Source organism: Hypanus sabinus, chromosome 9 (genome assembly GCF_030144855.1).
Source record: "Hypanus sabinus isolate sHypSab1 chromosome 9, sHypSab1.hap1, whole genome shotgun sequence".
In the NCBI taxonomy this organism is placed as follows: domain Eukaryota; kingdom Metazoa; phylum Chordata; class Chondrichthyes; order Myliobatiformes; family Dasyatidae; genus Hypanus; species Hypanus sabinus.
The window spans coordinates 129342112-129369543 of record NC_082714.1 but is presented as its reverse complement, the minus strand read 5'-3'; the positions used below and the strand labels follow the sequence as shown (position 1 = coordinate 129369543).

Below are 27432 nucleotides of genomic sequence, written 5' to 3'. Positions count from 1 at the left end.
ACTGAAGGAGTGATATAATGCAATCTAATCAAATCTAGTTTTAATTGGATTTTAAAAGAATTGTCAAATAATTAAATGAATTAATCTGCTGTGCTATCTTGTTTACTTTGTATATCTGTTGTCCTTTTATTTTCCCCATTCTTTACATTAATATTTATGTTCATATGTATCGCATTTAGAAAATAGCAAGTCAACATGAAATCACTTGATCAGTAGCTAATACAATTTTTCAAGTTTTTCTATAACTCACTTGTCCATAAATTTGTTAATACAACCCTTTCTCACCATTATGGTGGAAATTAATTTTCTGAGCAACTGGGAGAACTTATATTAAATTGTAGCAAGCATTGATGGGCACACTTGGTGGTTGGACTTCGTTAACCTGGCACAAAATTGTGGCTCTTCCTACATCCCAGAGCATTATGTTGTTACTTTAATACCTCCACCATATGCCACAAGCATACTTTCTTTTGGATAGCAGCCACTTCTTGACCTTGATCCTTCCGCCAAGCCATACCAAGACCCCAGATTTTATCTTTTCGTCTGAACACACCCATTCCTCCAGACCCTGTCATTTAAATGGCTCACTCACAAGCCCAGGACCCCGATTATAGCTTTGACCTATGCACTGCCCACCCCGACCTCACTTAAGTCCCAGAAAGCACTATTTGCTCGACCATAATGTGAACGGCATTAAAGTTGAGCTGGTGGACTAGTGCACTGAAATATGATGGAAGCAATCATTAGCACTTTATAACAATGCCCGCCTTGTTACTCAGAACTCCTTCAAGAAATGTTTTTTTACATTTATTTTCATGTTACATCTCTTTCCTTAAGTTTTCATTTAATTTTTATTGCTCTTTTTCCTCTGTATGTTTTTCTATTTTAAAATTTCCACGTCTGAAATTAATCTCCAGATTGTAAGTTGCAATTGTTTTCCTATGATTACTCTTTTGATTAAGGCCATAGTAAATAAAATAAACAATGCTTTAGAAACTTGTGTTATGGCATTACAGCAAGTAACTACTATGGATTCAGCTGAATTATCATTTCATTCATATGTGTTTTAGTCAGCACAAAGATAGCTGAAAGCAAGTTTCCCAATTCTTCATCAAAAATATCTTCATGTTCCTGAGCCAAAAAATGTTTCGTTTCAGCCTGAATGGTGGCTTCTGCAGAAGGATTCATTCACCAATTAACACACAACAAGCTTGATTATATTTTAAGTTTATTATAACCTCTATGCCAAAAGCTGGTCTAAATCATCCACCTTTTTATCTAGGTAAGGGTTAGTTCTTGAACTACAGTTCTGATAGATACTTATCTACCTTGTGATTGGAACTACTGACCAAATAAACAACATTTTTAAAAATTAAATAAAAATGTATTTTAACTAGCTGTTAACTAGCTGGCAAGGGGCCACAAGTAAAAAGCATAATTTCATCATTTCCATTAAAAGAGTAACAGTGAATATAAATTGATGATTTTAGTAGATGCATCGTAATAGATTACCTTCTACTGCTTTAGATTACCCAAGTCAGTCATGCAGATAATTAATACTTTAAATGATTTCCTGACACCACAGATATGTGATTCATTTTAAGACCTTTTGCATGTGATGCATTTACACTAACTCCAAGTAACAGATCACTTAGTCACCAGGTTATCTTCTGACGGTGGAGTTCTGCCTGAGTAGTTTATATGCTTCAAATAGATAACTTATAGAACACATGCAATTGAAAACTTAAGAGCTATTAAAAGGCTTGACCTTACCGTGTCAAATGTTGTTATCTCTAGTTGTGCAACATAGTTTTAATTTGTTGGCTTTAATGCACTAATCTGTTTTATCTTACGTGTGCAACGTTTCGAATGTGAAAGCTTCTCTGAAGCAAGTGCTTTAATCAGAGATCTTTCAGCATACAAATTACCAGAAGAAAATGAGGTGCCTAATATCTTTGATGACTTACCACTATAATTCATAGTAGCCCTTCACGTTAGAAGTAAATATTCATAAAGCAGGCCAACATATTTCCCTCATGAGTGAAGCTGCAGATGCTGGAAATAAATAAAAACACAAAATGCTGGCAGAACTCAGCAGGCCAGACAGCATCTAAGGGAGGAGGTAGTGACAACATTTTGGGCCGAAACCCTTCATCAGGAGTCATATTTCCCTGCCCTATTAAGGAATACATTGCTTATTTTCTAACACTCAGACTCGAGCAATGGAAATTTCTCTTGAATGCGAACAACAGATCCTTTGCTGGCTTGATGTGAACAAAACATTTACAAACCCATCAAGAATGCAGTTTCTTTTGACAGTCAAAATTTGCAGTGATAGGTTGATAATAGAATTTCTGATATTTTGCAGTGAAAACTGGTGATTAGTGAATTTTAAGATGATATTATTGCTATCAGACAACACACACAAAATGCTGCAGGCCAGGCAGCATCTATGAGTAGACGCACTGTCGACATTTCGGGCCGAGACCCTTCCTTATTATTCCTTATTATTTCCAGTTCCTGATGAAGGGTCTCGGCCGGAAACGTCGACAGTGTTTCTCCTATAGATACTGCCTGGCCTGCTGTGTTCCACCAGCATTTTGTGTGTTTTATTTGAATTTCCAGCATCTGCAGATTTCCTCATTATTGTTATCAGCTTGTTTTTGATTATCAAGATTTCTGTTTTGACCTGGAGTGATCAAATATGCATTGACATTTCTTGAGCAATTCATTATAGGTTCACTTTCAATATCTTACTGGTGTTGTGAGTGCCCATGTTTCAGTAGATATATACTTGTGTTATCATTTTTCAAACTCCTAAATTTCTATGGTTGGAGAGCTAACAGTATTCCTCATGGTCCTTACTTTGTTATTGAAGGCCTCAGTCAGAAGCCTTAGAGGATTACTGAATCAGAACCCTTCAAGAAGCCCTCATAATCTGAACATAAGAACATAAGAAATAGGAGCAGGAGTAGGCCATCTGTCCCATCGAACCTGCTCCACCATTCAATAAGGCCATGGCTGATATGGCCATGGACTCATCTCCACCTACCTACCTTTTCCCCATAACCTTTAATACCCCTACTATGCAAAAATCTATCCAACCTTGTCTTAAATATATTTACTGAGGTAACCTCCACTGCTTCATTGGGCAGAGAATTCCGCAGATTCACCACTCTCTGGGAAAGCAGTTCCTCTCATCTTCATCCTATATCTACTCTTCCGAATCTTGAGTATATGTCCCCTAGTCCTGGTACTGTGTTCTTCTCTAATAATAAACAATTAATTTATTTTGCAACCATATTCAAACCTCAAGTAAGAGACCAACAGGTATTGCTTGAGATTATTAAAGAGGTTGACAAAATTATCATATGAAATAACACAATTAATTACATGGTACAAAGTTCCTCTGTTTATTTGAAGAGAAATTAATAAACTGAGTTGCAGAGTATTAAATAACATTTGCTTCATCTGTTGCTGTTACAGATCTCTTCTCCTGTTTCAGTTATAAACAGTGACATTAGATCTAAAAAGATTGCTGTGATAAGTGACGTTTGTGAGTCCATGAAACAGCAACTTTTGGTCCTAGTGGAGTGGGCCAAATACATCCCAGCTTTCTGTGAGCTAGCACTGGACGACCAGGTTTGGAACATTTGTTTTAATACAAATTGATAATAATTCTTTAAAAAGTGGAGAGGATATCTGCAGTACTGTGCATACCTAATATTCATCACCCAAAGAGTAGGAAGAGGTGGGGTAACATTATGTAAAGCGGTAACTAGGTGAGATGAGTGCAGTACAAGAGCAAGAATGTGCTTTTCTGTGACCAGTGCAGTGGTGAACTGATAGGGGATGCATTCTGGAGTGAAGGTGCGTCTCAGATTTAATAGTTTGCTTGGTTTGCTTCAATACATATTTAGAAGAAAAGTGAAAATGTTATGTAATCATAATCCCTAATAAAATACATAATTGCAGAATAGGAGGGAAAATATGAGGCATTTATCTCACATCAGTCTGTTTCTCAGTCATCATTCTTCTATATGAATCCATCTATCAGAGTAACACTTTGCTGGGGTCCCGCACCAGTTGGCTGTGAGACCTGAGGGCCACAAACCTACCATGTACAATATTTTGAGGCCAATGCAACTGGGAGATCTGAGGGTCCATGGAGAGCATCAGAATAGAGTGGAGTCAGGTTGCAAGGAGATGCAGAAGTAGGATTGAAATACTATAACAGAGAACAAGCAATCATGCAAGATTCTTAATGGCTGGACAACCCAGCAGTGGCTCTAAATAATGCAGAACCCTGCTTACCATATGCTTTCACTGTTAATGTTTATAAGTCATGTATCCATAATTTGAAAAAAAATGTGCAAGTAGCATGTCTAGCGTCCTTTATGTTTCCTTCATGAAGGACTGAAGTAGAATTTACGGGAGCACGTTTTACATGCACAAAACGTGTGATTATGTTTAGCTGGTAGATTTGACGTAAAAATCTGTTGTGCAGTGCTTAAAACTATATTACAGTTTTCAGCCCCAGAATTTTTGGGGGCATCTTAGAGATGTGAAGATGATGCATTGTATAAAACAAGAAAACGTGGGGAAGGTTTTCATAAAAATTCTGCAGTTACAAGAAGGGGAACATGTTTTGAAATCTGTGAGAATTTAGGGTGTGAGAAGCTGACATCCCAAATGAGCAGATGAAAACTATCAAATTATCGAACCCTGGAATCCAGTGGTGAAAATCCATGGTATTCACTGGTTGTGTGCATGATGGGAAGTTTATTAACATCCTCTCCCTACAGACGAAATGCAGCGCACCACACCATTTGTTCCAAGGTGTACCCAAAGAGATATGAGTGCCTCTAAGACAATGCAGAGTAGAGAAATCCCTGCAATATGTAAAGTAGAAAAGTGACAGCTAAGGAAGTCCTAACTAGGAGAAAGTCAAAATTACAGTGACCACAATACACCCAACTTACTTCCAAAGAAAACTTCTCCTGAAAACGCATTGCTGGAAAATCCATTGCCTGTCGCAATTAGAATGTCGCCTTGAACATCAGCAGATGTTCTCACATTTGAAAACAATGAATGTAAACCATCTCGAAGAATATGATAACGTTGCAATGTGCTTCTGATGTTTATTAATTGTGGGATATGGTCAATTAGAGCTGACATAGTCATATGGATAATAAACTCAAACTCCTTCCTTTCTTTTCTTCCCTCTCCAATGATGCTGACTTCCAAATTCATTCACATTTTTGTAAGGAAATACCAATAGTACGCTCAATATTTTCTCACACTTGGCAGGAGTAGTACTGATAAAGGCCTAGGAAACGATGGTTCCCTAGGAGCTTTCTCAACCAGGAAATATGTGTGCCTTGTGGAAGAGGCTGAACATAGATGAAATAACCAAAAAGGAGATTTAGGAAAACTAAAATGTAGCTTCAGGTAATACTAAACCTGTCAATTGCACTGTTAACATTAAAATCTAACAACGGAAGCAAAATGAGTTTCATTGACATTCTTCTTTGGAATAAACAGTTAAGCATTTGGTTGTTGTACACAACACCTTCACCATTTTAATGTTACATTTTAAACATTTGTGAGAAACATTAACACTGGACAAACATAGTATTAAGTCACTAATTGTTACACACATCATTTGTTGAATACCTCAGCATTTTTTTATTTTGAAGGACCAGCTAATGTTTGTTTCATGAAATTTATGTTACTAGTTCCAAAGGAGCACAAATAATTTAATCTAGTTTTAATTTCAGTAATAAGTTCCTTTGCTTTATCAGTCCTACCCACATATCAAGCTAAGTCATTTCATGATAGTTACTATTGCATGCTTTTATACAGTGTTATTAGTGTTCATGTGTCCAAGAAACAAAAATACAGTCAGAGGTTTTGCGGTCTCCCTTGTTACTTTGTTTACATGAATAGAACACCACAGCTTACAGACAGGCAGAAAAGTTTATTAATCCTTTCTAACATTTTTGGTCAAATATACTCTCAGTGGCTGTACCTAATAAAGTGGCCACTATCCGGGTGTTCCATAGTCTTCTGCTGCTGTAGCCCATCCACTTCAACGTGTTGTGTATTCAGAATTGCTCTTCTGCAGGCCACTGTTGTAACACGTGCTTATTTGAATTATTATCGCCATCCTGTCAGCTTGAACCAGACTGCCGTTACCCTTTGATCTCTCTCATTAACAAGGCTTTTTCACCCAGAGAACTGCCACTCACTGGATGTTTCTGTGTTTTGCACACCATTCTCTGTAAACTCTAGAGACTGTTGTGTGTGAAAATCCCAGGTGATGAGTACACAAACAACCCCATTTGGCAACAACAATCTTTCCTGTACCTAATAAAGTGGCCAGTGAGTGCATAATGCCTATAATAAATGGCATTTTCTCTGGTCTTACCCATCAAACACTGTGCTGGACAAGAAATGCATTTCTAGCTCAGTTCAAAATGAATTACTGACTGAACAAATAAAATACAACCCCATACAAAAACTTCAGATAGATCATACTTATGTGCATGAGGATGTACAGCATATATTATGCCCAGTTTCAAAATGGGGTTTCATCACTATATCATTAAGCATCACCACATCACTATAAAAGGAACACATTAAAACAGATGATGAGAGGACCTTGCCGGATGAAAGAGCATGCTGTGAGAACACCATGATTTTGTCAATGCATAAGTATGTTCCTCTGCAGTCATGGGGCAATCACTAAAACCATAGTTCAATCTGAGTCAGTATTTTTGATAGAAGGAACATTGCTAAGGAGCATAAATTGGAACAGTTAAGCTGCAATTGATATGATTTGTTTCCCAAGAGCCAACATAGTGGTGTTTTAGCATGGATTATTTTAAGTGCAGTTCCTTTTCTGACTCGTGCACTTTTAATAGAAAGTTGAAATGTGGGTTTGATTTTGGTGCAATGGAAGAAAATGGCTAAAAAAAAAAGCTGTGAAACCATTCCAAGCTACCAAACTATTTACCCATTTGGAATAGATCTTGTTTGCAGCATACTTTTCCATCTTAGAAATATCAGATTTCCATCAGCTTGAGCTTGGTCTGACATTTCATTGGATCACAACATAATCTCCATTTAACCCCATGTAATTCCCATTACATCTGTGTCCTTGATAAACCAAAGAAACAAAAGATTATCTATAACAGCCTTAAAATTCTCCATGAGCTTTTTCAGAAACAGTTTTGATTTCCTGAACTATTTGTGAGAAAACATTTTCTGATTTCAATATTAAATTTGCTAGCTCTCATTTTATTTGCCTAGTTATTAGGTGGACTGAAAAACTATTCAAGAATTGAAAATGAAATTAATTCTTGATTGTATGTGTATTAAAGGGGATCAATGAAATGTTAAGTTGCAAGATTCTCTGATTTATTTAATAATCAGAAAGTTGTGAGTTGAGAAAATGTGATCAATATTACTCTTGGATTGCTTTGAGTAGGTTGCCTTGCTACGAGCCCATGCTGGGGAACATTTACTGCTTGGAGCTGCCAAACGTTCCATGATGTACAAAGATGTTCTGCTCTTAGGTAAAATAATTACTTCTAATATACTTTTTTGAATGAGACATTTGTGAAATAAAAAGTCAGTTCAGAACATTGTAGGAATATCCCTGAAATCTGTGCTGCTTCCTTTCATCTTTAAAGGAAATGACCACATCATTCCACGCAATTGTCCGGAGCTGGAAATAAGCCGTGTTGCAACGAGAATTCTAGATGAACTAGTTCAGACGTTTCAGGAGATCCAAATAGATGACAATGAATATGCTTGCTTAAAAGCCATTGTCTTCTTTGATCCAGGTATGTCATCAGAGAGACATGCAACAGAACTGAGTGGGTCAACATTAAGATCTGCTTTGAAGATTATCAATAACACAGCAATTTGTATATTGTTGAGATTTACATTGTTATTCATTTAATGCCAGAAACTGAGAAGATGACAGTTGAATATTCTGCAAGACAGCCATGTAGTCTTGAAAGCATTCCTCCCTTGGTGTTTTTACTATTTGCATTATGTTCTTCAATGATTGCTTCCTTGTAGGTTGTTTGTCAGTATGATAGGAGGCTATCTCTACATAATGACGTTTAATGTCATAATGTCATAAAATAATAATTCATAGCTGATTATTGAAAAGTATGTCTGTAAATGTGCTTTATCTGGTATATCAAATATAAGATAAGAAAGGTATTTCTATGAACCTGTTAATTCCCCTTAACTAAATCAATAAAATAAAAACAAATTTTTTTTTAATAAAGCTCAGCTGTGTATGAGTGTTACCAGAAATATAGGTAAAATTACACCCTAAGTTTCTAATCAGATATTTATGAATCTGGACATGATATATCCAAGAAAAGTGCAAATCGATACCACCAGAGGACTTTCTTCATACATTTCTGTTTACTAGATTTTCATAGCCTAAATTTGTCCCTCAGAATTCCATAGCTTCTAGAGGTCTCCGACTATAGGATCACCAACATTCAGAATATCTGTTTCCAGTCTGCCACTTCCTGCTTGCACCACACTAACCTTGTAATTGGGAGGGGGGGGGGGGGGAAAGGAAAGGTCAAAGACCACCTACAGACTATGACCACCAGGCTAGAAATTGGTAAATTGAGATTTCAACTGAGCTTTTGTTTTTTTTCTTCCTTGGGATATAGTAGGGTGCTCTACAAGATCACCTACCAACAAATACAGTATGTCCATAATCTGTCATAGTTGTAAAATTAACTGTTTGGCACTCTTTCTAGTATGGATTGCTGACATCGGTGTTGAAGGAGAGATGTAAGAATATTCTGGACAATAACTGCAGTAACCCAGCGCTAAACTGAGGGGCAAGATGTGTACTGCATCTGACCCCTCAGCTCAATGTGACTGAGCTCTTTCCATGATTTCAAGACAGAACCCAGCAGCAGAAATAAGGTCAGATGTACTGGGCAGTTTGTAGGCAAAGAAATAACAGCTAAATATATGCAACATAAGCACAGAAACATGAATGCCAAGCTATGGGCATTAAATAACTGTACTCATCATTGTAAGAGCAGAAAGTTTGCATCATTATTAAGTTTTCACTGATTGGTGAAGCTAGTACTTCCAAGGAACTAAATTAGTCAGTCATCTGCTACATAATGTAACATTAATGGCCAGTGCTTAAGCCCCTATACTATTTGTAAGTAGTCCAAACAGTCCTGATGCAGGATTTCGACCAAAATGTAATTAATTCCTATCCTCCCACAGATGTTGCTGGACCTGCTGAGTTCTTCCTGTGGATTGTTTGTTAGTCCAAACAAAAGATACATGTAGAACAACAATAAAACTCTAAAACTAGCATGCCATCTTTCAGTCAGAACTTCCACCATTCCCCATTGAATGGGTAGGTAGAGGAATGTTACTCTCGTTTATTAGATGAACATGGGTCAACAAGTTTTCCAAATTCGATTTATTCCTTACTACTTGTGGTTTTCTCAGGAGCTTAGCCAACCTTTCTGGTGAATAAATGAGCCATATATAATGTAAAATTTACAGGTTCCTTTCATTGTCTTTCTGTGTTAGATGATCTCAGATGGAGGAAGCAAGGTGTCATTAATTCTTCTGAGTTTGATTCAATACCTGATCATTATCCAAGTGACCTGCACTAGCTAAGGCTCGACAATGCCAAGACCAATTCAGGCTTGAATTTATGTTAATCTGCATTTATATAACTTTCAAGTACACACTGCCTTGGTTCATATTGATTAATGAACACTTGTTTAAGGCACAAGGAATAAGTGTTACCTATTCATGTAAGTTCTTGAGAAGCAACAGGAAGACTTAGAAGAAGGGAAATCAGAGCTTTGCTGTCCTCATTCTATTGACAAAAAGTCAGTGTACAACTGGAATCAAACAAAGATTTAGGCTTGAACTTTCCTAAGAACTACTCTTCCACTAACACAGTGACTTCATAAAGATGCAATGCACACCCTGTTAAATCATGTAAGCTAACTAAGGTACATTTAATGGAGCCAAAACAGTTCCAAGGAAACTCAGCCAATTCTTAATTTTTTGAAGGGTATAGACATAAAATGGGATTTATTCCTTTGATTGTGGTACTTGTTTCTGGCCCAAGTGCAACAATTTGCTATAGATTCGAAATCTTGATGGGGAAAGCTTTGATAAGGGAATTTAAATTTTGCTGCAGACATCTTTTTAATGTTTGTGGCAATGCTTCAGATATCAATGTCCATTATGTCAACTCATATTGATGTGACCAATCTAGCATTGCTTTTGCAGTCCTGGCCATTTGCACTCTGAAAAATGCAGGAACAATATCCTGTAATGTCATACTGTAATAGTCCAATTACCTTAAATAAAATGTTTAATATGGTTCACATTTTTCTAAGTCAGATTATCTCTCCTTTTTAACAATAGATTACAGGCAAGGAAATGAGTGGTATAATGCAGCTTTGAAATGATGAATTAATTCCTATCCGCAGATGCCAAGGGCCTTAGCAACCCTGCCAAAATCAAGCGCATGCGGTTCCAGGTACAAGTCAGTTTGGAGGACTATATTAATGACAGACAGTATGACTCTCGCGGTCGATTTGGAGAGCTGCTGCTATTGCTTCCTACTCTACAGAGTATCACCTGGCAAATGATAGAGCAAATTCAGTTTGTCAAACTCTTTGGGATGGCTAAGATTGACAACCTGCTTCAAGAGATGCTTCTGGGAGGTGAGAAGCCATTTTAAGCAAAATGTATAATTAGGTTTGTCCCTAAAAAAACTCAAGTTAAATCAAAGAATAATAAAACTCATGTTAAAGCAAAGGATAATATTTAAATTAATATCCTTTTTAAAAGAATATCTTATTCGAAGTTAACTTGGTGCTTCTTTTGCTAAAACTGATGTCTAAGTTTGGCATTTCATACCAACAAAGAAACCATGGGTTATTTTCCACTCAGTTCTAGAGATAATTCACCATTATATTGACTGCCCCTGAATTAACTCTCTGTATGTACTAATTTACCTGTGCTTTTAATTGTCCTGTTAAACTTATGTAAGTAATCTAAATATTTTTTGCAAGTTTGCCTTGTTGGCCTTTTTTCCAGATTCTCATACATTTTTTGTTCTTCAGGTACTGCAAATGAAACACCACATACACACCACTCACTGCATCCTCACCTGGTCCAGGAACACCTGGCAACGAATGTAATTGTGGCCAGTGCAATGCCTGCTCCAGTACACAACGGACAGATCTGTGAGTATTAACCAAAACCTGAAATTACTCTGCTAATACTTGGCTTTTGTTTCATAATTCAAACTACCATGCCCTGTTTTAATATGACAAAATTCCAAATAGGAAGGGTAAATAGTTAGCTTGTACCAATGAAACTATTAATATTTTTAAGCAAGCACAACCACAGTGAGGACTTAGATTTGTATTTCCTCTCATTAATGAGAGAACAACTATTCTCTGCCTTACATTTCTAGCAACTGTGAACTCAAACTTTATTTACCTATACCCTAATCTGTGATTTGGTCAAGGGTTTGGTCCACAGCAAGAGGGAGCACTCTATCCATGAGACCATGTAAAAAGTAGACAGGGGGCTGATTTTCAGCCCTTATATCACATTTACATGAGAAGAGCAGGATGAGTATTCCATTAATCCACAACCCACAATGTCTTTAGTTGGATTAATACTACTGCAACATTCTATTTATGTGTGACATAAATGCATTTAAGTACTTGCTTACGTTGCCAGATTTTCCTTTGAAAATATAAGATTTTTTCTTGTTTTTTTATATATGTATGTCACAGCTACACCTGAAACTCCTCTACCATCTCCTCCTGGAGGGTCAGCATCAGAGCCATACAAACTAGTAGCAGGCTCGGTACCATCAGTATCAAAGCCACCAACATCCATTCCAAAACAGGAGGTAATTTAACATCTCATCTGCACCAATGGGAAGCATTTCACGGCAAACTTACTAAATAACTAACTATACCGAGCTTTTACACCAAGAGGACTGCATAATGAGAAGGTTATTTTAATGAGAATTATATTCTGTTTTTACTGAGTGATGCAAATGAATCCAAAGGGTAAAGTTAAGATAAATGTTTAATTTACTGTCACTAAAAAATTGTACCTTTGTGTTTTCAAGAGTCAGCTGTGGAAACATTAGTTCGATTCATTTAATTATCTAGTTCTTTTTCTGTGAAATGACAATTATTTCTTGCATCTTAAGGGTTGATTTTAGAGTCAAAGAGTCATACAGCAAAGGAACAGGCCCTTCTGCCTAACTGGTCGATGTCAATCAAGATTCCAATCTAAGCTCATCCAATTTACCCTCATTTGATACCTATTCCTGCATACTTCCCTACCCACGTACATTTTAACTATGGTTTTAACTGTTGATTCTAACTGTATTTTACCTATATCTGCTGAGGTTAGAGCATAGAAGAGGACTTATGACTGACTAAACTAGCAAAGAGTTCAGACCAAGTTCCAAATGCTCCTGCTATCTCATAGCTTAACTGGAACAGTTCAGGATAGCTATTAATTGAAGGCAGATGCAGGATTCGTATCCAAAGATCACAATATGACATTTTGTCAGTGGCCATTACTGATTTAATTGAAAATTTAGAGTCCAAATGCAGAAACTAACGGGGTAGTAAAGCAACCTGGATGGGATATGCTTCTAAACTGAAACCCTTCTCCTACACGTTCAATTCCTTTCCAATCCACTTTGTAGTCTATACCTTCATTCAATACCTATCTTATCAGGAATCTTACCAGACCCCTGTCTTACTGGTCTCACTGGCCAGCTCAATCATTACTTCCACTGGTCTTGGATATAGCACAGCTCTGAAATACTTCATAAAGTGCAGAGTTACTAAAACGCTTAACTTGCAGTCAAGCCACACCTGCATAACATCCCCTCTACTCTATACATGGCTCTGGCTAAAATCAACCCTTGACTTTTACCATTGAATCTTATTGTATGAACTCAAGTTATAGTAATGAAAATACAAATAAACTACAGATGCTGGGAATCTGAAATAAAACCAGAAAATGTTGGATATATTCAGATGGACAGGCAGCATCTGTGGAGAAAGAAAGTGAGTTAACATTCCAAATTGATGGCTTGACGGCAAAAAAAGGACACAAATCAGAACCAAATATATCTAACATTGCAGAAAAGCAAGAGGAGTGGAGAGAACACTAGAAACATTAGGGTGGAGAGCAAGGGGTGCTGAATGACAAGGGTGGTGGTAATGCAGGGTGAGAGAGCAGTGAATCACCAATGATCAATCTGGAGGAGTTGTAAAAGAACAGAAAGTGGAGGGTACAAAACAATTCTAAAACTCTATGACATAGTTCATTGCAATTGCTGGAAATATGAAATTAAAATATGTTTCTATTTAAATCTCCTCCATACATTAATAGACTATGATTAACAATTTGTAAGTAGTCTGTTTTCTAAGGTTTCTAGTTCTGATGAAAGTCATCAATTTGTAATGTTCTCTATCTCAGATGTTAACTAACCTGCCCAGTATTTCCAGCTATTTCTGTTTTTATTATTTCAAAAATAGTTTCATGTCTTGACACACTCAAGGAATCGGATGTGATCAAGCAGTAGAACTAGATACAAACTGGATTTTGACATAAACTCAGGGTGAATTTGTAAGGTTTGGGGTCAAAATGTTGCTTTTCATCTTCAATGGAGCCTCAACTCACTTATCTCTCTGAATGTTTATCATCTAATATTTATGGTTTTATAATATTTTGGGTTTTTCTATAACTTCATATCTTTTGTCCCTTCCTTCTTTTATTTAGTGTATATACCTACGCCATATTTTTACATTTCCCTTGAAACCATTTCAGTAAGTCAAATTTATGTAGATGTACATATTAGAAAATAGATTTCGTGAAGATTATTTAAAGGTCTCAAAATATTTGAAGAAGAATCACTTAGGCTACAGTGGTGATAATCCTATCAAAATGTTTAAAGAAAACTACAGTTTTATTTAAACAATAAAAGGTAAAGTAAGAATGCATGCAATATGTGTATCTTGCATGCTGTATGAGAGTCTCGCATCCATTTTATACCTGTTATACTTAATTGAACTAACAATTTCCCTTGCCTTCAAAAACTTGCTTCTTCCACATAATAATCACAAAAGCATTTAGAACAGAAAGATAAAGAGATCATCCTCTAATATTATGAAGTGACCATTCTTCTAAAGTACTTTTAGAGTAAGGTGTAATTCAGAACGCCCTGCCTTTGTGAAAAGTCCTTTATAATTCAAAGTTTTTTTTTCTTTTCCCTTAATTATGTTGTTTTGGAAGAAATGTTTCTAAAGGCACTTCCTTCAAGGCTATTGTTTCAGTACAGAATCGTGGAAATCCTAGATAAATATGATTGACTTAGGGAATCAATAATTGTTCCAAAGACTGCTTCCATGCTCAGGCAAGTTATCTGCAGTTACACAAGTTTGCTGCAGTGCCAACTAAAAATAAGATTTTATGCAACACTGATATTAATGCACACATACTGTATATTTGCAAGCAATAACAAATGTAAGATTTTTAAAAGTCCATGTATATTTTTGGAAAAATATGAGAAGCCTTGTCATTGTGTAACATATACTCAACCAAGTTTATCACTTGAATTCATGCAAGCTCAGTTTTATAGCTCAGCACTACTTTGAGTGACAAACTGGCACAGCTTGGAATGTCTATCTCCACCAACATGAATTCAAATGCTATTAAATTCAAGGTGCACTACCTCAGATATATTTCACTTAAGAGACACACCCTCCGATAAATCTAATTAAGTAGGTCTTCTGTTTTCTCTGTCCTACAATTTTTAAATGAGAATTGTTTCTATCTACTAATAATGAGCCAATGATAATGTGTTCATAGTTTACTTTCAGTTTGTTGGGATACATCATTTAAAGCAAATTCTACCTGCAATAGAGGTATAAAATGTGAAAATTTACAGAAGTTCTTTGCTTAAACAGATGCATAAATTATTAATAAATCCAAGTATTGTTATTTGCTGCAAAGGCTATTTAGATATGATAAATTCAGGCAGATTGTGCTGTGAATTCCTTCATCTATAAGCAGAACTTAAGTGTTCTAGTATATTTATTTAAAAAAACAAATTTTATATCAAAAAATTATTTTATTCTTATATAAAGAAGTCCCCAAAATCACATGAAATAAATTGTCCTTGTTTATTCTGGAATAATTTTTGGTCCCTCTTAAAATACAGAGGACTTATCTGAATAAGAAGATGTTCACTGGTTTGTAAAGGACATGCTAAGGTACACAGTTCATAATGTAATAAGTAAGAGAACACTTAAAACATTCTCCTTGATCCACCATGTTGCAACATGTTGATCTCTGCAAAACTTAAATATCAGTTTCTCAAAGTTTCTCAGACAATTTTGCTACACTGCATAGTAACCATTAGTGATCCAGAGTCAATTCAACCTTAGCTGGACAATCTGATAGCTGACCAGACTTTGTCAGGAGATAGCATTAACACATTGAGCAAACTCTGTAAAAAAAAAAGGCTGATTGACTGCAGGACTGAATGAATGTACTGAAGCTAGGATCTAGGGCAACTTCCACAATCAAAATTCATTACATGTGTACATGGGCACTAAAGATCAAAAAATAATGTCAGGCCTCTGAATTATTATTCTAAATCAACATCAAAGCAACCGCGTAGATACTAGGTGCCTTCTGTCTTGACAATCAATAGGTATGCTCTGCTCTGACAGTACCGATATTCCAAAGCAGCACGATGAGCTGATATTCCAACTGACCTACTGTGCCATGATGTGCCACTCTAAAATACCTTAAGAAACTTATAACTCAGTGCACTTTGATATTCTGAGGAGCAGTGGACTCCCACTGAAGGTTGCAATCTAATGAAGAATGAGGAAGATCCCATAATGAGGCTGGCATTTAAAACAAAACAATCCAATCATAATTCTTTACATATATACTGCCAATTCAAGTTAATTCAGGAATTCTCAGTTTTCAAAAGCTTTCTGAAGGGTAACATCTTCCCCATATTTTAGCAAAAATAACGTTTGAGTATGTGAACCTATTCTCATGATGCAACAGCTTTGTCTTTCAATGTGTTTTTGCATTTCAGTTAGATAGAAATTTTCTTATTTTCAATGTCTCTGATGCAAAAATGATGCATTTACTACAAATCACAATTCTGTTATCAAGGGTTGATATCCCAACAGGTTTAGTGACATTTATTTTGGCCTTTACTTGTTTGTAATACATGTTCCTGTGGTAAACCATTAACAGACTGGTCACTACAAATTTTGCACTTCCTATTTTTGAATTACTTCAGTACTTTCAGCAACTGGGTGTTCTTCACTTGGTCATAACTGCCAAGGGCTCAAAAATATTTAAAAGAAAATAATTCTTGATATAACTGTGGTCAAGTAGCATTTATTTGTATATAATAAATAAAACTAATGTTGCTAATTACTTTATTCTAATATGGGTGTAATTTTTCTTGTAACTATGACATTATTATCATAAATAATGTTAATGATTAATGACAATTAAGACATTAATGATAGTTCTTTAACATATCTGTACTCTATAATTTTTTGACTTTGCCATTTTCACTTTGCAAGGTATTCCCTTATTGGTATTTCTTTGCAAAAGAAAATGTTGCTGCAAGTCTCTGATAAATACTGCCTCATTACTCAATAGTGTAATTATTAATGTATTGTTGCCATTCTTTTAATCCTTGTAAAAACAGAAATAATAAATGAGATATTTTCTATGTTTTTAATTGTTTCTTGACTATTGTATCATTTTGTCTCAAGGACAATGCTTAGCAGTTGTACTAAATATAGAAAATGCTGATTATGCACAGCAGGTCAATCACCCTGCAGAATACAAAAGATCAATTAACATATCAGACTTAGACCATAAAATCATTAGACATAGGAGCAGAATTGAGCCACCTGGCCCATTGAGTCTGCTCTGCCATTCAATAATGGCTGATCCTTTTCTCTATCTCCTCCTTAACCCCAGTTCTTGACCTTATCCCCATATCTTTTGATGCCACGTCCAATCAAGAACCTATCAATCTCTCCTTTAAATACACCCAACGATCTGGCCTCCAAGCTGCATGTGGCAACGTCCCACAAATTCACCACCTTCTGGCGAAAGAAATTTCTCCACATCTCTGTTTGAAAGGGTGCCCTTCTATCCTGAGGCTGTGCCCGCTTGTCCTAGAGGTTTAGAGTCCTCCCTTCTGAACGTTATTTGATTTTATTTTTAAATTATTTTATTATGTTGTGCAATGTCGAGATTTGTGTAATTGTGAAAAATAGAATTATTAAAATGAACACTTCCTGTAAGATTCTGTAATATTTCTACAATAGAAAAGATTGGAGCCACCAATACCATTAGAAATATTGACAGTGAGTGCAAGTTCCGAACTGAAAGTTATCATTAGCAATTACAACGTTCTTCAAAGCACTTTTCTACAACCAAGAAGGTTAGACCATAAGACTATAAGACATAGGAGCAGAATTAGGCCATTCAACCCATTGAGTCTGCTCCGCTATTCCAATATGGCTGATCCTGAATCCCACTCAACCCTTATCTTTTGATGTCTTGATCAATCAGGAAGCAATCAACTTTCACCTTAAATATATGCGTGGACTTGGCTTCCTCCACAGTCTGTGGCACAGCATTCCACAGATTTACTCATCTCCGGCTAAAAAAAAATTCCTCCTTACCTCTATTCTAAAGGGTTTCCCCTTTATTTTGTGGCTGGGCCCAGTAGTTCTGGATACCCCCACCACAGGAAACATCCTCTCTACATCCATCCTATCTAGTCCTCTCAACATTCAGTAGGTTTCAATGAGATCACCCCTCCCCCACTAAATCCCCCGTATTCTTCTAGATTCCAGTGAGAACAGGCCCAAAGCTGCCAAAAACTCCTCAAATGCTAACCTCTTCATTCCCAGGATCATCCTCGTGAGCTTCCTCTGGAATCTTTCCAATGACAACACATCCTTTCTGAGATATGGGGCTCAAAACTGTTGACAATTCTCCAATTGTGACCTGACTAGTGTTTCATAAAGGCTCAGCATTATCTCCTTGCTTTTATATTCTATTCCCCTTGAAAGAAATGCCAATATTGTAATTGCCTTCTTTACCTTAAACTCAGCCTGTAAATTAACCTTCTGGGAATCTTTCACGAGGACTTCTAAGGCCCTTTGCACCTCTGATGTTTGAATATTATTGATCAGTAAACTATAATAAATAAAATTAGTATCAATGTGGTTCAATAATTTTCATTGGGAAGGAATCTACTATTCCTTTCAGTCTGTCACATATCTGTCAAAGACACAATATATCCCTCACTCCACCACTTCCATCAACCACATGATCAAAGTGGGGAACCTTAAAGCATAAATACAGAAAATATCCAAAACATTTGACTAGAAAGCAGCATCTGTGAAAAAAAAGAGTTAACTTTTCAGGTCAAAGCTCATCATCAAAGTCTTCAAGGAGGAAATGTTATTTCCAATGACCATGGTCTCCCAATGACGTAGTCAAAGATCAAGTTGCAGAGGGAGGTACAGAGGGCTAGATTTTGAAGTTTATTGATCAGCACTGTGGCGATGATGGTGTTGAACATTGAGCTGTAATCAATAATCAGCAGTCTGCATAGTTGTTTTCCAAGAGATCCAAGGCCAAGTGGAAAGCCAATGAGACTGCATCTACTGTAGACCTATTGTTGTGGTAAGCAAATTGCAGTGGGTCCAGGTCCTTTCTTAGGCAAGAGTTAATTCTAGCCATGATCAACCTCTCGAAGCAGTTTATCACCATAGATGTGAATGTAACTGGGCGATAGTCATTGAGGCAGCTTATACTGCCTCAGAATAATGCACCAAAATGAGCCATGAAAATATTTTAGGTCCATTTTTTTAACCTGAATTTGCTTGGCAGTTCACAACCTGGAAACTGGTGCCTGTTTAAATGTGTCAAACAATTGATGTGCATTACTAGAGCAATTAAAGGAAGTGTCAGAGCCTGAGTCCAGTCACATGCAATCAGCTCTTTCCACCACACCCCCAACCCATCCCATTTCTACTCTTCCATCCTTCCCCATCCAACTCTTTCTCCCCATCCCCAAAATTAGCAAGCAGCTGGTCCAAATGATTTTCTCTGAGTCTGGCTTTCTGAGACGGTGAGAGCTCTTGGGGAAAGACATTTGTGCAAGTTGATGTATGTGAGCTATTACATGTACTGCTTTGGATTTCTGCTGGGGAACTGAGGTGCCAATCTCTTAAAATTGCATGAGGTACTTTGAAGTGCCTTTTTATTTGGGTTTCAAATTCTATACTCTAATCCTTTGTTTAACTGCATGGAATAACTCAATAATAACATTCAATAAAAATATATCTTTCCCAAAGCAAAACTACATAATAGCTTGCAAATAATGAAATAGCATTGTCCAACAGGTTACACTAAAATCATTAGCCTAATATTTGACTTAAAATTTAGCAGAATTCTATTTTTCTAATTGCCTGAAAGCTGTATGGCAGGCAACATGTTGTACCGACTTCACAAAGAAACTTGGGTGCAGATTCTTGTTCATGTGGGTACTAATCTGGCAGACTTGGTCGCCATTCTTTATTGAAACTGTATACAGGTAGTTTGCAGCTTACAGCAGGATACCATTCCTGAGAACTGTTTGTAATCTGAACAGTTTACTCGTTGGAAATGTGGCCATGAAACGAGTTCCATGTGGCAGAAGATGCTTGCAGAGCTGGACTATCCCATAGGAATATAGTCTTGAGAAGGATTTTACATACCATTTTGCCATTCTTAAGATCAAAGATGATATAACACATGATATACCACAAACCTAACGTGGGCTAATAATAATATTATTTTAAAAGATTTTACTGCAAATGCTTGAAAAGGATACTGCTGCTGACCCAGACAATATGTCTCTAGGTAAGATCCTCAAAATGGAAAACAACATGTTCTTGAGTTTGATGTTGCCATGACGAACCTCTCAAAGCACTTCATCACATTAGGTGTGAGTGCAACTGGGTGATTGTCGTTGAGGCAGCTCACCCCGCTCTTCATGAGCACTGGTATGATTGTCACTCTTAAGAAGCAGGTGGGAACCTTTGACTGCAGCAGTGAGAGATTGAAGATGACCTTGAACACTCTCACGCAGTTGGCTGGCACACGTTTGCAGTGCCCTACCAGGTACACCATCAGGGCCTGGCGCCTTGAGAGGATTCACTCTCTTGAAAAGGGTTTCTGAGGTTGGCTGATAGAGAGATCAGAGGGTCACCAGAAGCTGCAGGGATTCACGTGGGTATAGCTTTATTCTTCCTTTCAAAGTATGAATAAAAGGCCTTGAGCTCATCTGGGAGAGCTTAAAAGCTGGAAGGAGCCTGTATTGAAAATCCCAATTAAATTTGTTTAAAATGAGATCTAAAAATATTGAAAATCTACTCTGCCAGATCATTGATCAGGTGTTGAGGACAAATTTATAACTCATACATTTGGAAATTCCTCCACTGGAAAAGCTAAATCCATATGGGAAAGTTTTTACTTACCATATTATTGGATTTGTTGCATCCTGATGCTTTTGTGATTGAGAGTTTCTTTGGAAGTCAATAATTATGAGCATAAAACTCATTACTAGCAATTTTATTAATTGTTACATGAACACAGAACCAACAGAAAGATAATAGAAATGTTAGTCATGGTCATCACATTCAAACTAGAGATAACAAAACATTCCAGTGATAAAAATTAGCCTATAAAATAGCCAGAATTAAGTGGAATGACACCTGCTACTGAAAACTAAGAAGTTTCTAGAAAAATGCAAAAGCAACTGTATGATAATTACTGGAAAATTTACTGAACAATTACCCGTACACTCAGTTGCCTTGCACTAACAGCCAACTGCGTGGAAGGGTTCAAGGACAGCTTCAATCTGTCACTGCTGCAGTCAGAGACAGATCTGCTTCAAAAGGGTAACAATCATACCGGTGCCCAGGAAGAGCAAGTCAGCTGCCTCAATGACAATCAACCATTTGCACTCACATATTAGGTAATCTCCTGTACATAACAAAATGGCCACCGAGTGTATTTCTGTATGTTTGTATTCTTCTGCATATGTAGCCCATCCACTTCAGGGTTCGATGTGCCATGTGTTCAGAGATGCTCTTCTACACATCACTGTTACAAAGCATGGTTATTTGAATAGTGGTTGCCTTCCAGTCAGCTTGAAACAGTCTGGCCACTCTCCTCTGATTTCTCCCATTAACCAGGTGGTTTTGCCTACAGAGCCGTCACTCACTGATGCTTTTATTTTTGTTTTTCGTGCCATTCTCTGTAAACTCTTGAGACTATTGTGCATGAAAATCCCAGATCAGTGGTTTTTGAGATATTCATACTACCCCATCTGGTGCAAACAAGCATTCCACAGTCAAAGTCACTTACTGTCTGGTCTGAACAACAACTGAACCTATTGACCATGTCTGCATGCTTTTATGAAATGAGTTGCTGCCACATGATTGGATGATTATACATTTGCATTAGCAAGGAGGTTTATCTAATAAAGTGGCCACTGAGTGTATATGGGTGATTATATCAAATTAAAAACAAGCATAGGAAAGTTAAACTACAAAAAAAGTAACAGTTTTTACACCCTAATGCAACACAATTATGGTGACTATGGGTGAATTTTCTCAGACTATTTATTGATGAGGTCAATAAATTGAATGTTGGTAGATTTTCAGCATAATCTCAAAAGCAGAGTAATAGAAATCCCAGTAACGTCAAGGTGTATCTTAGTGAAGACGAGAATTCTTTTCACCTAATAATCGCTCACAAATAAGATGTGTTTTGCCTACTCTTCCATGCATCTGCACTCTCAAAAGTGCAAATCACAGTATGAGGCGTTCCAGTCTGGAAGGGGCTGAATGTGAAAGCATTTATTACCACATCACATTGGCTTCTTGCAGGCCTTAGCTGGCTCTGGGGGATACACTTGAGTTGCAGCAGAATATTCTTGTTGAGGGACAGGCATTGCACACTGCTCCTGGCTGAATGTCTGCTCATAAAACTGCTCTCTGAACACCCCTAGCAGAGCAACACATACAAAATGCTGGAAGAACTCAGCAGGCCAGGCAGTATCTATGAAAAAAATACAGTCGACGATTCGGGCCGAAAACCTTCAGCAGGCCTGGAGAAAATAATCCGATACAGCTTCCTGCACAAGGCTATTGGCAATCCTCCTCTTCTTCCCTATTAGCTCCTCTTCTCCTTATTCTCCTGGTTATCCTATTCCAAGGGGATACTACTGCATTGATGACAAGAAGAAACTAGGTATGATGAACAAATAACATATGTGTGTTAGGATGAATACTCATGTTTATATATGGCACTTTCAAATAAAGAGCAGACACATAGATAAAATAGAGGCATGTAGGAGTTAACCACAGTCAAAGCCTTAACTTAAATAAGAGATAATGGTGAAGAGAAATTTTCTAAAATGGTTATAATGAATCAGATACTGTGAGCATTTGAATTTGTGTCTATAATTTGAGGCCGGGTCAATAAAACTAATTCTTTCAGCATGTTTCACCTTGCTCTTTATAATATCTTACTACTTATTGGCATATGACCAGAGCATGCTTTGAAATACTGTATCCTACTCTGATAACTTATGCAGTTGTCTTATCTTTAGAACTTACAGAAAAAAGGCAATGACCCAGCTGACATACTTACACTGTGTACCTGCAGTAATAAATGCCACATAAGCAGGCTTGATGGAGTCTCTGTTTATGACATGATTAGCCAGTTAAGTTACTTTTTTTCTCAACATTGCCTGTAAATGTGGCTATCTAGAACACCTAAGAGGTACTAGTTCATCTTACAGTTTATATCCATTTACTTAAAATCAAGTTTGGCAGATCCTAACAATTGTAAGAATCCATTTCAACTTAAGTTTATACAGTAAAAGCCCAACGTTGCTTAACCTGTATGGCTCTGTATTCCAAGCAAGAGTAAACGCCACTACACTGCAGACATATCCATCAGCCACTAGTTAAAAAGAATGATTAACTGGGAAAGAAACATTTATTTTGTTCATGTTTATTTTTGAGCACTGGCTTATTTCTGGATAATTCTACTTTGTTCTCTTGTATGGATTTGATAGAATGAACTAGACTGGTACAGATGGCCCAATAGTATGTTAAAATTATAGTTAATTAGCAATGGATTTGGAGGCTAATACTTGCAGTTCGTCATGGAATTTGTTGGCCCTATTCATCAGCGCTAGCCTGACTATATTCCAAAGTTGTAACCTTTGTAGAATACAGTCCCAGACAACAGACTTGGGAGAGATTTACAACATTCATGGGAAATATTCCCAAAATCTCTGTCCCAGGAAAAGTGCCTCCACTCATTGGAGTCAAGGGCAATAACAATAATGTGCAGAGCTAAGTAAAAGATACTTCTATTTAATTCACTGCTTACTGTATATTTGCAGCTAAAGGTTTTTAGTTGACGTTGAATACTTTTCTGATTACTTCAACTATTTTAATCCTTATTTTAACAGGATGTGTTTTGGCTGGCTGCAAAATTTTAATTGTTCTGCAGGCAAGGGTTGTTCTGCAACAAACTGTCTTAAAGATGAGGTCTCGGAGTACATGGAGGCACGTTATCAATTAGGCCGTAGTCAGCAGGGTTTCTTCAAGGGAAAATATTACCTGACAAATCTGTTAGAATTATTCGAAGAAATAGCAAGCAAGATAGACAATGGAGAATCGGTGGATGTTGTGTACTTGGACTTTCAGAAGGCCTTTGACAAGGTGGCACATATGACGCTGATTAACAATTAATTCCTTGGTATTACAGGAAATATTCTAGCATGGATAAAGCGGTGGCTGATGTCAGGAGTGGGAAGAAAGGGAACCTTTCTGGTTGGCTGCCAATGACTACTAGTGTTCCACAAGGGTCTGTGTTGGGACTGATCCTTTTCATGTTTTATGTCAATGATTTGGATGATGGAATTGATGGCTTTGTTGCAACATTTGCAGACAATATGAAGATAGGTGGAGGGGCAGTTAATTTTGAGGAAGTAGAGAGGCTACAAATGGACAGACAGATTAGGAGAATGCGCAAAGAAGTGGCAGATGGAATACAGTGTCAGGAAGTGTATGGTTATGCTCTTTGGTAGAAGAAATAAAAGGGTTGACTATTTTTAAAGGAGAGAAAATACAAAAAAAATACTGAGGTGTAAAGGGACTTGGAAATCCTTGTTCAGGATTCCCTAAGGGTTAATTTACAGGTTGAGTCGGTAGTGAAGAAGGCAAATGCAAAGTTAGCATTCATTTCATGAGGACTAGAATACAAAAGCAAGGATGTAAAGTTGATACTTCATAAAGCACCGGTGAATGCTCCCAAGTATTGGAAGCAGTTTGGGGCCCCTTATCTAGAAAGGACATTCTGAAACTGGAGAGGGTTCAACGCAGCTTCAAGGTTGAATGGCTTGTTATCTGAAGAGCGTTTGATGGCTCTGGGCCTGTATTCACTAGAATTCACAAGTACAGTGGTGACCTCATTGAAACCTATTGAGTGGTGAAAGGCCTTGAAAGCGTGGATGTGGACAGAAAGTTTCTTGTGGTGGGAGAGTCGAAGACCAGAGGACACAGCATTAGAACAGATGGGTGTCCTTTTAGAATGGAGATGAGGAGGAATTTCTTTTGACAGAGAGTGCTGAATCTGAGGAATTGTTTGCCACAGGCAGCTGTGGAGGCCAAGTCTTAATGAATATTTATGGCAGACATTGATTGATTATTGATTGGTCAGGACATGAAGGGGTACGAAGAGATTGGGGCAGAGAGGAAAATTAAATCAGTCATGATGAAACGGCAGAGCAGACTCGGTAGGCCAAATAGCCTAATTCTGCTTCTATGTTTTATGTTTTTATGCAACTGTGATGGCATTTCTGTACACAAGGCTCCACATCAAGCAAAGCCTTACTGATGAAGATCAGGATGGCCTTGGTCAGGAAGATTGTTCCACACTGAATGTAGCTGGCTTACTGCTGGTGGAAAATTCTGGGCCATTATATAAAAACATAACAAGAATATCACTGAGTATAGAGTAAAGAACCAAAGGTAGAAGTAAGGGCTGTTGAGAGAGGTTGAGTATCCAGGAATTAAATTTAAATGTAGAATCACCAAGGTAATAATATTTGGATTACTACCTGAGCCACAAGCAATTGGCACAGTGTTAATTGGAGCAATCAGTTGGACCTGTTACTCAAAAATTAGTGTGAGTCAAGTGAATTTCAACTCACTGTTTTCCAGTGTCAGTAATGGGAAGAGAACTATGCTGTTGGAATGGAAAACACAGGAATTATATTGAGAGCAGGGTTCAGCAAACTGACTAGCAATCAAATTAGATAGGCCTTTCAATAAGAGAAAGTAGATCTGAGTACAGAGAAGTTGAGACTGCAAACGAGCAAAGCCGGAAAGTGATTCGGGTTACGTAACCAAACTACATCAAGGAGAGGCAAAGACACAAACAGAAGAGGAGACTAACATAGAGAATCCAGGAAAGAAAACAATTGAAATGTGCCATAAAGAGCCACAGTACAGAGATGTCTAAAATACTAAAAATACATTACTACAAACAAATACACAAAGTGTTCGTTATACGATAGATAAGTTAACAACGTAAATAAGTTTAAATAGATAAAATAAAATCGCATTTCGAGTATATAATCGAGTTTCGAAGGCTGGGAACTTAATGTTGAAAGATAATTGACTTAAGAAGAACACCTAAAAAAAAAATGAAAATTGCATAATACTGAGAAAAGATGTTTCCTCAGAAATATCAAATTCTAAAAGGTCAATTTATCCTGAAATTAACAGACATAAATGTAGAAACATAGAAAACCTACAGCACAATACAAGCCCTTTGACCCACAAAGCTGTGCTGAACATGTCCTTATCTTAAAAACTTACCTAGGGTTACCCATAGCTCTGTATTTTTCTAAGCTCCATGTACCTGTCCAGGACTCTCTTAAAAGATCCTATCATTTCCACTTCCACCACCGCCGCTGGCAGCCCATTCCACGCATTCACCGCTCTCTGCATAAAAAAAACTTACCCCTGAATCCCCTCTGTACCTACTTCCAAGCACCTTAAAACTATGCACTTTCATGCTAGCCATTTCAGCTCTGGGAAAAAGTCTCTGACTATCCACGTGATCAATGCCTCTCATCATTTGTACACTTCTATCAAGTCACCTCTCATCCTCCATCGCTCCGAGGAGAAAAGGTCGAGTTCACTCAACCATTTCTCATAAGGCATGCTCCCTAATCCAGGCAACATCCTTGTAAATCTTTCCTGCAGCCTTTCTATGGTTTCCACATCCTTCCTGTAGTGAGGCGACCAGAATTGAGCACAAGTGGGGTCTGACCAGGGTCCTATATAGCTGTAACATTACCTCTCGGCTCCTAAACTAAATCCCACAATTGATGAAGGCCAATGCACCATATGCCTTCTTAACCACAGAGTCAACCTGCGTAGCAGTTTTGAGTGTCCTATGGACTCAGACCCCAAGATCCTTCTGATCCTTCACACTGCCAAGAATCTTACCATTAATGCCATGTTCTGCCATCATATTTGACCTACCAAAATGAACCACCTCACACTTATCTGGTTGAACTCCATCTGCCACTTCTCAGACCAGTTTTGCATCCTATCAATATCCCTCTGCAATCTCTGACAGCCCTCCTCTCTATCCACAACACTCACAACTTTTGTGTCATCAGCAAATTTACTAACCCATCTCTCCACTTCCTCATCCAGGTCATTTATAAAAATCATGAAGAGTTGGGGTCCCAGAATAGATCCCTGAGGCACACCACTGGTGACCGACCTCCATGCAGAATATGACCTGTCTACAACCACTCTTTGTCTTCTGTGAGCAAGCCAGTTCTGGATCCACAAAGCAATGTTCCCTTGGATTCCATGCCTCCTTACTTTCTCAATAAGCCTTGCATGGGGTATCTTATCAAATCCCTTGCTGAAATCCATATACACTACATCTACTGCTGTACCATTATCAATGTGTTTAGTCACATCTACAAAAAATTAAATCAGGGTCATAAGGCACAACCTACCTTTGAGCAAGCCATGCTGACTATTCCTAATTATATTATACTGCTCCAAATGTTCATAAATCCTGTCTCTCAGGATCTTCTCCATCAACTTACCAACCACTGAAGTAAGACTCACTGGTCTATAATTTCCTGGGCTATCTCTACTCCCTTGCTTGAATAAGGGAACAACA

General features: G+C 37.4%; 1 protein-coding gene across 4 annotated transcripts in view; it reads left to right on the top strand.

Moving 5' to 3' along the window:
- Positions 1 to 16856, top strand: part of hnf4a (hepatocyte nuclear factor 4, alpha) — a 141574-nt gene extending 124718 nt beyond the window's left edge. For all 4 annotated transcript variants that reach the window (XM_059980566.1, XM_059980565.1, XM_059980564.1 and 1 more), the window contains exons 5-10: positions 3487 to 3642; positions 7493 to 7580; positions 7698 to 7850; positions 10521 to 10757; positions 11160 to 11282; positions 11844 to 16856. In XM_059980566.1, coding sequence (XP_059836549.1) covers positions 3487 to 3642; positions 7493 to 7580; positions 7698 to 7850; positions 10521 to 10757; positions 11160 to 11282; positions 11844 to 11971 — 885 coding nt within the window. In that variant the 3' untranslated portion in view covers positions 11972 to 16856. The remainder of the gene's footprint in view (positions 1 to 3486; positions 3643 to 7492; positions 7581 to 7697; positions 7851 to 10520; positions 10758 to 11159; positions 11283 to 11843) is intronic.
- The last annotated feature ends 10576 nt before the right edge of the window (positions 16857 to 27432 follow it).